This window comes from Peromyscus eremicus, chromosome 5 (genome assembly GCF_949786415.1).
Source record: "Peromyscus eremicus chromosome 5, PerEre_H2_v1, whole genome shotgun sequence".
In the NCBI taxonomy this organism is placed as follows: Eukaryota; Metazoa; Chordata; class Mammalia; order Rodentia; family Cricetidae; genus Peromyscus; species Peromyscus eremicus.
Genome location: NC_081420.1, coordinates 136,518,939 through 136,533,309, shown reverse-complemented (window position 1 = coordinate 136,533,309; position 14,371 = coordinate 136,518,939). Strand labels below are relative to the sequence as shown.

General features: G+C 51.3%; 1 protein-coding gene across 1 annotated transcript in view; it reads left to right on the top strand.

Moving 5' to 3' along the window:
- The window catches only part of Cngb1 (cyclic nucleotide gated channel subunit beta 1), a 61,931-nt gene that overhangs the window by 27,769 nt on the left and 19,791 nt on the right, over window positions 1-14,371 (top strand). The window contains exons 17-23 of the mRNA XM_059263102.1: window positions 3,981-4,143; window positions 6,428-6,535; window positions 8,083-8,240; window positions 9,801-9,956; window positions 11,060-11,268; window positions 13,419-13,469; window positions 13,891-13,977. Of these exons, the coding sequence (XP_059119085.1) occupies window positions 3,981-4,143; window positions 6,428-6,535; window positions 8,083-8,240; window positions 9,801-9,956; window positions 11,060-11,268; window positions 13,419-13,469; window positions 13,891-13,977 (932 nt within the window). The remainder of the gene's footprint in view (window positions 1-3,980; window positions 4,144-6,427; window positions 6,536-8,082; window positions 8,241-9,800; window positions 9,957-11,059; window positions 11,269-13,418; window positions 13,470-13,890; window positions 13,978-14,371) is intronic.

Sequence of the window (14,371 nt, the reverse complement as noted above, 5' to 3'; positions counted from 1 at the left end):
CCTGTGAGAGTCTACTGGGCCTTCTGAGGGACATTGGTATGTACTGATTCAGGGAAAGTGGAAGCAGGCAGGTGCAGGCAGGTGCAGGCAGGAGAAGCAGGCAGGTGCAGGCAGGAGAAGCAGGCAGGTGCAGACAGAAGCAGGCAGGAGAAGCAGGCAGGTGCAGGCAGGTGCAGGCAGGAGAAGCAGGCAGGTGCAGACAGAAGCAGGCAGGAGAAGCAGGCAGGTGCAGACAGGAGAAGCAGGCAGGTGCAGGCAGGTGCAGGAGAAGCAGACAGGAGAAGCAGGCAGGAGAAGCAGGCAGGAGAAGCAGGCAGGTGCAGGCAGGTGCAGGCAGGTGCAGGCAGGAAAAGCAAGCAAGTGCAGGAAGACCAGGAGAAGGGATTCTTGGGGTTCAGTGCAGATTGAGGCCTGTCCAAACTTGTTCCTGGGCTGCTACTGCTCACTGACTAATGACAAAGTACTTGGGGACTACAGGTGCCCCGCGGTAACCTCTGTCCCTTTCTGCCTTGGTTTAAGCCAGTCTGCCCACTCTGCCTTTGATGTGAAGGATGGCTGTGCTGACTCTGGGCCAGGCTGTCTCTGAGATCAGAGCAGGTAGGAGGAGCAGGACTCTCCGGAAGAAAGGGCCTGGTTGTCTTGTCTCCTCTTCCCGGCTGGCAATGGGCACAGAGTGGGGTGAGCTGCTCTCTGGTCATCCCTGCAATGAAGGGAGACACCCAGGCTCTGTCTGCCGGCAGCTGGGCCCCAGCCTTGCTGCTCCACAGGACCCCTGACTTCTGCCTCTTTTGCTGGATTTTCTTCTTCCTATTTTTATCTAATTGTAGGTGAACAGGAAAACTTTTAATGACTAGTCAAAGGGAAAATCGGCGAGGCTTGCCGGAGACGGAAGGTGTCAACAGTTTGCTCGTGTGTTGCAGTGATAAAATGCTGAACAAAAGCAACTTGTGGAGGCAAAGGGTTTATTTCAGTTTACACTTCCGGGTCACAGTGCATCACTGAAAGAAGCCAACACAGGCTCTCAAGGCAGGAACCTGGAGCAGAAACCGTGGAGGAATGCTGCTTACTGGCTCGTTCCCCTTGGCTTGCTCAGCTAGATGGCTCCCATAGCAGTTAGCAATTAAGAAAATGCTTCCCAGACATGCCCACGGCTGATGGAGGTGACTCCCAATGGAAACTCTCTCAGATAAGTCTGGGCTCTGTCCAGCTGGCAGGTAAAGCTAACTAGGAGGCTAGGCCTATCCCAGCACCCAGGAAGACTGACGGGACAAATAAACTCTGCCTCAAAACAAACAAACAGACAAACAGCAACTCCACCGCCATCCCCACCCCCACCAACCCAGAAACAGAAATAGAAAGCGTCAATAGGACTAACCACAAATACATGGGGGAAGGGATGGAGCTGAGTTTCTCGTGAGATACAGAGCCTGCTGAAGGCTTGGAGCCCAGAGGGGCTTCCTCTGTGCCAAGGCCACAGAAGCATTGACCGTACTGGTCCCCTCAAAACGGAGGGAGAGTGATAGTGGGGTGTCACGGTCTCTTTCTCTGTCCCCCCCTTTCTGGTCTGTGGGTCTGGAACCGTCTGTGTCCTCCCTGGGTTTGGGGACTCTGGCTGGGAAACACTCCCAGAAGCACTGTGCCAATGTGCCTGGTACTGTGATGCCACGCACGAGGATTTTAGTGCTACAGAAGACAACCCAGTGCAGCAGAACGGTGTTCCTGGTCTGGGTGTGGTGGTGCGCGTCTGTAACCCAGCATTTGGGAGTTAAGGCTAGCCTGGGTTACGGAGCAAGACCTTGCCTCAAAACAAAAGGAAAACAGCCAGTCTGGCAGTTGGTTAGTTATGCCTCAGCACTTCTGAGCTGGGTCTGAATCTGCACTGAAGCAGGTTTCTATCCTACACTTCCCTTCTCCACAAGACGGAAACTGAGTAACACTGCTCCACAGAGCCGCTGGGGAGGCTAACCCGCCCAGCTGTGCTGCTGAGAGCCCACAGCCCCAGACACTTAGGGAGCTGAAGCGAGAGTGTTGGTTGAGCCCGGAATACACAGCAGCTCAAATCACAGCAAGACCCCATTTCAGGGGCCGGTGAGGGAAGGGAATAGATGTTAATACTCACCATTTAAAAACGAATATCAGAAGCCCAGCATTAGTGGCACATGCTTTTCATCCCAGCACTGGGGAGGCAGAGACAGGCAGATCTCTGTGAGTTCAAGGCCAGCCTGGTCTACAGAGTGGGTTTCAGGACACATCTGTTAAGCAGCACTGTGGAAACTGAGGCAAGAAGATTGGGGATTCAAGGCTGACGTGGGTTACATAGTGAAACCCAGGAAGGAAGGAGGAAGGGAGGGAGGGAGGGAGGGAGGGAGGGAGGGAGGGAGGAAGGGAGGGAGAGGGAGGGAGGGAGGGAGGGCAGGCTGGCCAGCAAAGTAGTTCAGTCGGTCAAGGTGCTTGATGCCAACCCTGGTGATTGATTCCCAGAATGGAAGGGGAGAACCACAAGTTGTCCTGTGACCTACACACACACACACACACACACACACACACACACACTCACTCATGCACACTATAGCATGTGCTTACATGTAAGAAATAAATGTAATTTTTTTTTTTAAAGACAGGGTTTCTCTGTGTAGCCCTGGCTGTCCTGGAACTTGCTTTATAGTCCAGGCTAGCCTTGAACTCAGAGATCCACCTGCCTCTACCTCCAAAATGCTTGGATTAAAGGCATGCGCCGCTAAGCCTGGATTAATAAATGTAATAAATTAATAAGTCCCTGAGCTGGGTTTGGCGAGGATGGAACATACTGTACATCCTGGGCCTGGAGCTGAGGCCATGCTGGAGGCAGCGCTGGGACCCTGAGGTCTGACCTTTAGGGTCCTTCCTCTTCTGCTCCTGTGGGGACTAGCGGGCAGTCGCTGGGCCTCTCCTCCTCTGCTGAGCCTGGAGGACCTCTCATCAGTCTAGCGCCGTGGTTCTCAGCCTTCCCAATGCTGCGACCCTTTAATGCAGTTCCTCATGTCGTGATGAGCCCCCACCATAAAATTATTTCGTTGCTACTTCATAACTGTAATTTTGTTACTGGTAGGACTCTTAATGTGAATATCTGATGTGTAACCCCAGTGGGGGTCCAGGCCCACAGGTTGAGAACTGCTGAATTCTAGCAAATGATGACCTGCCTCAGTGTTCAAAAAACTTTCCCATTCTTGCTGGTTCTCCTCCAGTGTGTGTTGCGGAGGTGCGTATGACTTAGCAAAACAAGCACCCAGGTCTGAGGCCCCCTTTCATTCCCATTGTATAGCTGTAAGCTGTGCACTGGACTTCCCGTGGTGACCCTGAGCAGAAACATCCCAGGGACAGTTATTTCAGAGTACCTGCTTTGCTGTGGAGCAGGCTTGGGGCCGCTACCTCTAAGGCTCCCTGCTAGGAACAGTCAGCCCTCCAGTGCCCTCTGAGTCCTCAAGGTGGCGCCATACACAAACTCCCTAGGAAGTACCTGAGTCTGAAGACGGCCCAGGCTTGTCAGAGGTCCAACCAGACAGCAGGTGACTTCTAGGGGCCCCTGGTATGGATGCTAATACCCTCCAAAGCAGAGTCCCAGGTAAACACGTGACTAAAACAGCAAAGACATCTGGATTGGAGTCCCTTCAAGAATCCTGCCCTCCCTACAGGCTTGGAAGATATGGTTTCTCCTACCTTGAGAGGGGAGCAGATGGGCCTGCCTGTGTGACACTTAGGCCCAGCCTCCCCAGTTGGCTGCTGCTTTCCACACTGGGAAGCTAAGGGAGAGTTCTGGGGCATTGATGCTGGATTTCCAGCTCACGGGTTTGGGGCTGGGGTGGTGATGCACAGAGGGCCTCAGGCTGCATGGAGCTTGGCTGGGGACTGCATGGGGGAGGCGTAGCCACCAGAGACCCTCCAAACACAGTCCCAGGACCTGGCCTCTCTCTCTCTGACTATCCCCTCCTTCCTCTTCCCAGTACCAGCCACGAAAGAGCACCCGGAGGTCCAGGTAGAAGACACGGATGCTGACAGTCGCCCCCTCATCCCAGAGGAGAAGTTACCTTCACCGGAGAGACCACCACCCTCTCCTACCAAATCTGACACCCTCAGGGTCCCCGGCTCCGATGCAGCAGCCGTCAGGTTAGCCATGATGATGTGCTTGGGCTTCTGTCCTCACGGTTCCACTAGCCCATTTGACATGATGGGAAACAGCAGGGCTGAGATCTCCGAGTCAGCAGGTGGTCCTGAGAAGCGTTCTCAGTGCCCTAGCTCAGACACCCTGAGCTGTGGTACAGACGGATGCTACTACAGAAATGCCGATGTTTACACTACGCTAAACGTGACAGCTGACTCCCGTCCCCTCTTTTATATTGTTTTATTTTACGTTTTGGCAGAGTATTGCTTCATAGAGAGCACGTATGGTTATAAATTGCCAGAGTGCTAGGTCTTGTTTATTTTTCCTCTCATTTTTGTTTCTAGTCCAGGACCTCACATACTAGTCAAGAGCTCGTACTCCCAGCATCTCTTAACAATTTAAAAATGTGTTTTTATTAATCGTTTTATTTATTTAGTGTGTGCATGGTCCATGGCATGCATGCAGGGGTCAGAAGACAACTTTGTGGCCTTCGATCCTCTCCATCTACCTTTACAAGATTCTGGGGATTGAATTTAGATCTCCAGTTTGTCATGGCAAGCACCTTTACCCACAGAACCATCTCATCCACCAGTACCCAGGGTCTCCTTTTTGAACTAAATCCATTCCTGTGTGCCCCTAGCTGATCACAGTGCTCCTGAGTTTAGCGCACTGAACCCCAATCCTCACAGCTGGGCAGACTCTGTAACCACATTCTGTCCCAACACTCTTCTTTCCTTTTTTCTTCTCTTTCCTTTTCTCCTTTTCTTTCTTTTTTCTTTTTCTTTTTCTCTTTCCTTTTTTCTTTTTTTGAGTCAGTGTCTCATCATGGAGCCCAGGCTTGCTTTGAACTCACAAGCTTCCTGCCTCTGCTCCGCCAGGGACTGTGGAGGTGTGCCATTATACCTATCCATCCTAACTTCCTTTATGTGTCCCAAAGGACCTTTCTATGTGGGTCCATCCACATGCGTTGCCCTGTTATTCTCATGTGGGGTTCACTCAAGTTTAGGTCCTAAGCCCTCATCCTCTTGTTCCCTGCTCTTCTGACCCTCACTTGACAAGCTGATGGATTGCCTTCATGTGCTAACACGCCTATCTCTGTCCCCAGACTCTTGGTTCCGTGTGCTAGCACTGGGCGTTTTGTGTTTATATGCTAATCCAAGTCTTGGGGAAGTGGCCATTCTTCCTTTCTGCATTCATTAACTCATGTTCAATAGCACATGAATCGAATCTCAGCACTCAGGAGGCTAAGGCAGGAGGATCACAAGTTTGGAAACAGCTCAGGCCACATGACAGGACCCTGTTTAAAAATGAAAAAGACAATGAGAGAGAAACACACACACACACACACACACACACACACACACACACACACCAGACAGGCACACACAGAGCTACATAGACACACAGGAAATCATCCCTAGATGTTGGCCTGATCTGCATCCTCCAGGTACCATCTTTGTGTTTCTGTATTGACTTAACTCTGCTCCACCCTAAGCAGATCTTTCTCTGAGGCTGGAGATGACTTTATTGATAGTGTTAAGAAATGTCTGTCTTTCTCTCTTTCCTGGGTTTTTGGATTCTTCCATAAAGCAGCTCATCCCCACTCTTGAGGAAGAGGGCGGGAAAGTCCAGAGAATTAGCCCTGAGGATGCCAACATCAGATAGCACCAAGGGAACCTCTGGCTCACAGCTCATACCACCCAGGCTCTGACCTGTGGACCTTCACATCTAATCAGACAAGATAACTAGTAGCTCCCAACGCAACAGCCAGTGGTCTTCCTGAACGACAGGGGCTCCCCTTGATAACTTAGGCTGCATTCTCTAGTTAGACTAGAGCATAGACTTAAGAAGGGGGAGACTTGTTCAAGGTCACACCGCGAGCTGGAGACTGGACTCCATGTCTTTGCCTCACAGCCGAAGGGTATGATATGAGGGTGGGGTTGGGGAAACGAGATCAGAAATAGGAGGCAGAAGGACAGAAGGACACTTAGGCAGAGACTTAGCTAAGGGACAAGCACTTCTTTATTTCCTTGGGTAGATTCAGTGCCGCTTATAGAAAAAGAGATGGAAGCAGCTTAGCATTTAAGTGCTGTGCCAAGGTCAGACTCCAAGTTTACCTGATGTTAAGTCCATGCTGCTCACTGTGGGCCAGGCCACTGAGAGGTAGGTGGTCAAGCACTGAGGTCCCAAGACCAGGCTTTCTCTCCTCCCAAGAACCAGCTCGAAGGCAGCCATTGTTCCCTTAGCCGGTCTTCTCTGAAGGCCCCGTACCTGTCTGGGTCTCTACAGGAAGAAGCTACCTTCTCATGAGGATGAAGCTGAAGAGCTCAAGGTGCTGTCGCCGGCTGAGTCCCCAGTGGTTGCCTGGTCAGACCCCACCACCCCACAGGAGGCTGAGTAAGTGGAACCACTCCTGAGTCTCAGAGATGTCAGGGTTGGTTTGGGATGAGCAGATCAGGAAAGGAGCAGAAACTGGGGTGCTTTCAGAACCCCACAAAGGTGAACTTTATGTTTTAGAGCAGTAAGACAGGAGCAGCTCTCCTGCCCAGGGTTTGCCAGTTGGTTGGGAGTGGGGGTGGGGTGGGTGCAGGGGAGGCAGCAGGAGAGGGAGGTTGGACTCTAGGCCAGATATGTTCTTTCTAGCTAGCAACAGAGAGGAAGGAGTACCTAGGCAAAATCTCCCCTGCCAAAGATCTTGGCACTGAACCCCAAATAAGTCAGTAGGAGGAAGACTGTAGGATCTGCTATAGGTCCCTACCTAGGAGCTTGTTAAATCAGATCCTGGGCTCCACACAGCCCTGGATAGTGGTCCCCAAACCTGCATTTCCATAGCATTCTGGTGACTTTGATAGCTGGTGTGTGGGACATGGCTGGAGGTCATAGTAGCAGCATTGAAAGCTGAGTCTCTGGCATCTAACTGTCCCCAGGACTGGGCCATGATCAAATACTTTCCTGAAAGTTTTCAGTAACCCTGGTTGATTTTAGTGCCTAGCTTGGGACACTGGCCTAGACACCCTAACAGGCTCTCCAGCCATGACCCTTGTATTGACTACAAGAAACTCGAGGTTGGCCTGCCTCCTTCCTTCTGTCTTTCTTCTATCCATAATTTTATTTATTTGTTGTTATTGTATGTGATGTCAGGAGCACATGTGTGCCATGGTACACATTTCGAAGCCAGAGAACGACTTTGTGGAGTCACCTCTCTGACGTTTACGTTGGTTTCGGGATGAGCTCAGGTCGTCCGGCTCATGCAGCAAGCACTCTATCTGTGGGACCATCTTTCTGGCCCTCTCTCCATAATTCTATTCACTTTGTACTTATCAGAGTCGTGAGAAATTCAGGAAATCCCTAAATCTTACACAGTCCAGCTGACATTTTAACACAATGGACTTATATTTTATGTGACAGAGTAGGGACATGGTTAGGATTTAACATAAAAAAATATAGCAGGAATCAGACATAATAATAAAAATTACCCTTGGGATCATGTAAGGAGGTCAATATGGAGACCCACATATTAGTTATGTAGGCTAAGCTGCTGTAATAAACAGGCTCTGTTGGTTCAGTGGCTAAGACGACAAGACATCTCATATATTATAGTCACATCACTACTTGTGTTTCTCAGGTCAGTGGAAGGCTCTGTTTCATGCAATCATTTAGGAACCCAGGTGGCGGTGACTCTGCTGTCTCCATGTAGCTTATGAGACATTCTGGTCAAGACTAGAAAGAGAAAACTTCAGCCACACATGGTGGCACAGGCCTATAATTTCAGCTACTCTGGAAGCTAAGAGAGTGGAATGGGTCTGACACTGTCAGGAAAAAATGAGTTGGATCGGCCTCCCTTGGGCTCTGCTGGAAGTGGAGGCATAGGCATTCCTCAGCGTAGGCCTGGGGTCCTGGGAACCCCTCCTGGTTGGTGTTTAGCCTCAGCCTTGTTCCCACAGTGGCCAGGACCGGGCAGCCTCCACAGCCAGCCAGAACAGTGCCATCATCAATGACCGGCTCCAGGAGCTGGTGAAGCTCTTCAAGGAGCGGACGGAGAAGGTGAAGGAGAAGCTCATTGACCCCGACGTCACCTCTGATGAGGAGAGCCCCAAGCCCTGTGAGTGGGCACAGGGGTGGTCTCAGGCCAAGGAGGGGGGTGCCAGAAGAACCCCAGCACCTGTTACTGGGGAAGGCAGCACAAGCAAATGGTTGGGGTGTCTGAGAAAAGCTCAGACCCCCAAACTCTGGATTTGGGGCTTAAATGAGTACTCGGGAGAGGAAGAAGGCCAAAGGTGAACTTGGCCTTCCTACAGCTGGTGTCTTATAGACTCTTCTGCCTCCTTCTCCCACAGGGAGGGCAGCTGGGATGTCTGTCTCAGGGATAGCGCAGCTGCTCTGGAAGCAGACAGGGTCTCTCTCTCTTCCCTCTTTCTCTCCCTCCCCCTGGCTGTCCCGGAACTCACTTTGTAGACCAGGGTGGCCTTGAACTCAGAGATCCTCCTGTGTCTGCCTCCTGAGTGCAGGGATTAAAGGCGTGTGTCACTACCACCCGGCAACAGGCAGTCCTTATGTTCAGAGGCATTCATGCCTTACTGGGGCCAGCTGTATATCTCTTTCTATAGCCCGGGCTGGTCTGGAACTCACCCAGTAGCTCCAGGTTGTCTTGGAACTCATGGCAATCCTCCTACATGCTAGAATTACAGGTGTGAGCCAGCATGCTGGTCAAATGTCTCCTTCCTTGATGGAGAAGTCTGGCAGGGTGATACATGCCTGGAATCCCTAGCACTTGGGAGTCTGAGCTGGAGAATCACAAGTTTGGGGCCAGCCTGGACTACATAGTGAGATACTATCAGAAACAGAAAGACAGAGAAAGAAAGTGAAAGAATGAACTCGAATATGTTTCCTTTTCTCTTTCTTTTTTAAATAGAGTCTCACTGTGTAAGTCCTAGCTGCCCTGTAACTCACTTTGTAGACCAGGCTGGTCTTGAACTCACTGAGATTCACCTGTGTCTGCCTCCCAAGTGCTGGGATTAAAGGTGTGAGCCACTATACCCAGCCCAACAAACAAGCTTTTTGTCAGGGATATTTTCTAGGTTTTTCTGACAAGGGTTGCACACTGGGACTCAAAGGCCCATGACAGGTTATCAGAGACTGACTTCACAGTCCTAACACTAGAAACACAGCTGTGTTGGACCCCTAAGGGCCAAGGCACAGTGTCACAGACCCACAGGAGGCTGAATCCCAGCCAGATAATGGAGCTGAGCCCTACTCTGAGAAGTCCGAATCAACATGTCCCCAAGTTGGTTGAATCCTTCAGCATTCTGAGTAAGGAAGATGGGAGCATGGGCACAAAATGCCCTGCCCACCAAAGGAGCAAGGATCCTCTGACACACAGACACAGACAGACAGACACTGAGATCAAGCATGCTCTCGAGGAGCACCTCCTGGCTGGGGTCTAGGAAGAGCTGCCAGGGACTCCAGACTGCTGTGGAAGGGAGGACCATGGAGTTCTCTCCGGAGGAGCCTATTGGCTACTGCACTCAAGAGTTTATGAGCAAGTCGTGCGTTAGGAAGTGTGGAGACCCTGCAGTCCCAGCTCTGTGGGTGGGACTCTTTTCCTTACACCCTCTACAAAGCCTCAGGGCTGGGTCAGACGGTCACTGATGTCATCCCACAGCCCCAGCCAAGAAGGCTCCAGAGCCAGCCCCAGCCCAGAAGCCCGCGGAGGCAGAGGCAGCAGAGGAGGAACACTACTGTGACATGCTCTGCTGCAAGTTCAAGCGCAGGCCCTGGAAGATGTACCGGTTCCCCCAGAGCATCGACCCACTGACCAGTGAGTGCCCTTGGAGGGGGTCCCCCACATGCACCATGAGAAGGGAGGCAGGGTCCAATCCCATGGACATCCTTGGTTCATGACTCCTTATATTTTCCAAAATGATTCCGCATGTGCTTGCCTGGTTCTTTAGCACAAGTCCCCTGGTTGGAAACATAGGGCACACCCATTTTACAGATGAAGAAGCTGAGGCACAGAGGAATGAACGACCTGAAATACAGTCAGTTAGACTCCTCACCTTGACCTTGGCCAAGTCTTCTCTCTAACCTGGCTGTGTGGGCTCAGAGCAGGAGCGGGGTGGAGTTCATCGTAGTCTGAAGTGAATTCCCGAGATCCTCTGTAAGCCCATCCCATAGTCCTCCAGTCCACCATCCTCCACATGTGCACCGCACTTCACAGTTCACACTGGAGCTCCTCGCCTCCTCGGCTGGTCATTTCCTGCGACTTTGACAGGACCAAGGCAGGTGCCAGAGAGGAATTTCTTTAAAGTTAAACAGGGAGTCACTCAGGGGTAGGTCCCCAACCCTGGTGTCTACTGGGTTTCTAAGATACCAAGTGATCTCTAGTCTGTCCATGTATCCACCCACCTGTGTGTCCATCCATCTGTCCATCCCTCGTGTGTTATTTACTTCTCTGGATTTCCTAAGACAGAAAATTGATTGTCAAAAACTGTTCATGGGCTGGTGAGGTGACTCAGTGGGTAAATATGCCAGCCAGGCCTTACAACCTAAGCCTCATCCCCAGGACCCACATGGTGAAAGAAAAGAACCAGCTCCCGAGAGTTGACCTCTGACCTCCAAAATGCTCTATGGTACCCTTATGCCCCCCCCCCATAAATAAATGAATGTAATAAAAAAATTTTAAAGGGGGAAAGCAAAAAGGTGTTTCCACTTAGCCATTTGTTATCCAGTAATGCCACCATGTCCCCTCCTCAGAAGACTCTTTCAGGGCCTATCAGTGACCGCCATGTCCATCTATCCATTCACCCACTCATCCACCTGTCTGCCCATCTGTCTGTCTTCCATGTGATGAAATCCACACGCGGTTGCCCGGGTGAAGCGCCCTCTCTTGCTGGCCTTCAAGTCTGTCCCTGTCCTCCTCAGACCTCATGTACATCCTGTGGCTGTTCTTCGTGGTGCTGGCCTGGAACTGGAACTGCTGGCTGATTCCTGTACGATGGGCCTTCCCGTACCAGCAGCCAGACAACATCCACTTCTGGCTGCTGATGGATTACCTGTGTGACTTCATCTACCTCCTGGACGTCACCGTGTTCCAGATGCGCCTGCAGTTTGTCAAAGGCGGGGACATCATTGTGAGTGACAGGCAGGTGGAGGGGTGACCAGGGCAGACCCTCTAGCCAGGGCCTTCACGGGACTGACCCTTAACACTGTGACAGGCGATAAAATGAATGAACAAGGAAATCCTGGGAGCAGTTGTGCATGTTTTTGTTGGTTTGTTGTTTTGCACCTCTTGCGTGGGTTCCAGTTATACACATTAGTACCATTCGATGATGAGCTGGTTCCCAGACCATCTGATGGAGTTAAGGGAGAAGTGGTCCAGAGAACAGCATCGGGGGCAGGTGCACCTGCTTCAGATTCTAGCTGAAGCCCGCCCCACCTGATCTTCAGTGTGGAACAACTCCCCTGAGATGCAAGTATTGCTGTGAGAACTAGATAGTGGATGCAGAGTGTGGGGCACAGTGATGATCTGCTCTGTGGCTCAGCCTGAGCCAGCCCCTTACGGTGAGGAGACCAAAGCCCTAACTGTGACCCTGGTGGTGTGACCCATGCCTGTAATCCTAGCACTCAGGAGGTCGAGGCAGGGAGAGCTGAGTTCGAAGCTAGACCAGGCTGTGTAGTGAAAGCCTGTCTTAAAAACACAGTGGCTGGGGGTCGGGGGATGGGATAGAAGAAAGGAAGGGAAAGGGAGGCAGGCACCCCAGTTCCCGTTGCTGTGAGCAAGCCATTTTCTAAAATTTCACGCCGAGGGCTGGGTGTGTAGCTCAGTGGCACTTGCCTAGCTCCCTGAGGCCCCAGGGTCCGTCTTCACTACTGCAAAGGGAACAAAAGAAGTCCATACCACTGCAAGGGTGGGCTTTCTTCTAAAACACTTCCTCTAAGTGGACTTTCCTTCTGGATTGGAGTTTCTTTTGATAAGGGGTATCGACTTGCTGTAAGTATCCATGGGAGAAGTCAGGCAGTTAACATATAGAAGGGGGCCGATAAGGAGTCAAAAAATATTAGAGAGAGCTTTTAGCCACTTTCATTACATTGATAAGAATTAAGAAGGACCCAGGCAGGGCTGGAGAGATGGCTCAGCGGTTAAGAGCACTGGCTGCTCTTCCAGAGGACCCAGGTTCAATTCCCAGCACCTACATGGCAGCTAACAACTGTCTCTAACTCCAGTTCCCTGGGATCTGACATCTTCACACCAAAGCACATTAAATAAAAGTTAAAAAAAAGAAGAAGGAGGAGGAGGACCCAGGCATGGTGGCACACACTTTTAATCCCAGTATCCAGGAGGCAGAAGCAGGGAGGATCTTTGTAAATTCAAGGCCAGCCTGGTCTACAAAGAGAGACTCTGTCTCAAAACAAAATGAGTTTAGGGCTTTGGAGAGTTGGCTCAGCAGTCATGAACACTTCCTGCTCTTCCAGAGGACCCAAGTTCAGTTCCCAGCACCCACATTGGGTAGCTACAAGGGATCCAATATCTTCTTCTTTTGGCCTCTATGGACACACACACACACACACACACACACACACACACACACACACAATCACATGAAGAAAAATAAATCTTTTAATAAAAATCATTAAATAAAGACAAAAGAAAATCAATAGTGCTGTGAAGATAATTACTAAGCTGTGTGAAGTAGAATTCATCCATGGTTGAGGTTTTTGAGTGCCATCTTAATGGTGTTGTATGACAGTTGGTAACGTAAAATTTAACAGTGTAGAAGTTAAGGTTTTGGACGTTGTACCATATTCGATGGATGCCATAGCAAGTGATGCTAAGCCAACAGCTACTTTACAGGCTGCAAATGCTATTGTTAATGACAGGCACCATGAATTAAAGTGTGATGTGACTCCAAAATGCTTGAGGAGCCTGTGGTAGCCCTAGACAGCACATGCCGGAAATGAAAGTGTTGGTAATAAGCAAGGAGTCCTTGGCCAGCCTCCTCCCTAGCTCCATCAGAGCAGTGCCCAGCTCCTCACAAATCAAGTGGCTAGCAGTCCTGGGAGGAGCTGGGCACTGAGAGAATAGGCCTCCACTTTCCTCCATCCATGAGATCAGTCTGGCTGGTGACTCCATCAAGGCTCATTCCCACGGCTAGTTTACCCACCCGCAACCACAAGTCCTTCCCGGCAGTGTGGCTGCATGCGCCTGGGCGGGCACCCAGGCTCTCTCTGGTCAGAACTTAACCTAACACCATTTCCCCATCTCTGTGCCTCCTTCTTCCAGACAGACAAAAAGGAGATGCGCAATAACTATCTGAAGTCTCGCCGGTTTAAGGTGTGTAACGGGGGGAAGTGGGTGGTTGCCGCTGGGTCTCAGAGGGCCTGGGTATGTGGGGGCCTGCGTCATGTAGTTCCTGGCACATAAGGGGAGGCTAGTCTCATCTTTCATGGGAATGCCCATGAGACCCTACGCCTTCCGGGACAGCGCAGGCTGGGCAGCCCTCACAGAACACCTTTCCAAGTGTGTGCCTCCACCTCCGATTAGGCAGCGCTGGGTCCCTTACGTTGGTTGGTGACAGAGCTGCACTGGAGGTGGGTGCCACCCACGGGTGGGTGGGTGGAAGCCTTGTGCCCTCTCATCTGAGGCTGTCCAGAGCATTTGGACCCTTCTCTCTGGCAGACAGAGACATGCCCCTTAGTCCCCTACCCCCAAGGTTCTGTGCCTTATCCCCTGTGGTGCCCCACTGGGATTTCAGATGGACCTGCTCTGCCTCGTGCCCCTGGACTTTCTCTACTTGAAACTCGGAGTGAACCCTCTCCTTCGCCTGCCCCGCTGCCTGAAGGTAAGATTGGCAGGTCCCCGAGGCCTTCGGTTCCTCCGTGCTTGGCATGGGCACTGCCACTTGGGGAAGGGAAGGTGTGCCCAAGAGGAGACCCTGGGGAGGTGAATGCCCTCCAAGCATGCCTTGGTAAGAAGCTTGTTATAGTTGCTGGTGACTTGGGGACACTCTTGTTCATCTCGGATCCAGAGACTTTACAAATTCTAGCTCTTCATTTCCATGACTTGAATGCTGTTCTTACCATCTTAAGGAGAGGAGAACAGAGAGGCTAAGGAACTTTCCCAGTGTCACACAGCTAGGCAGGAGTGGGGTCTGGATTTGAATGTAGGCAGTCTAGCTCCAGCTCCATCCCTACAGAGCTTCTCACGGAAGGGGCTTCTGCTTTATAATGCACTCC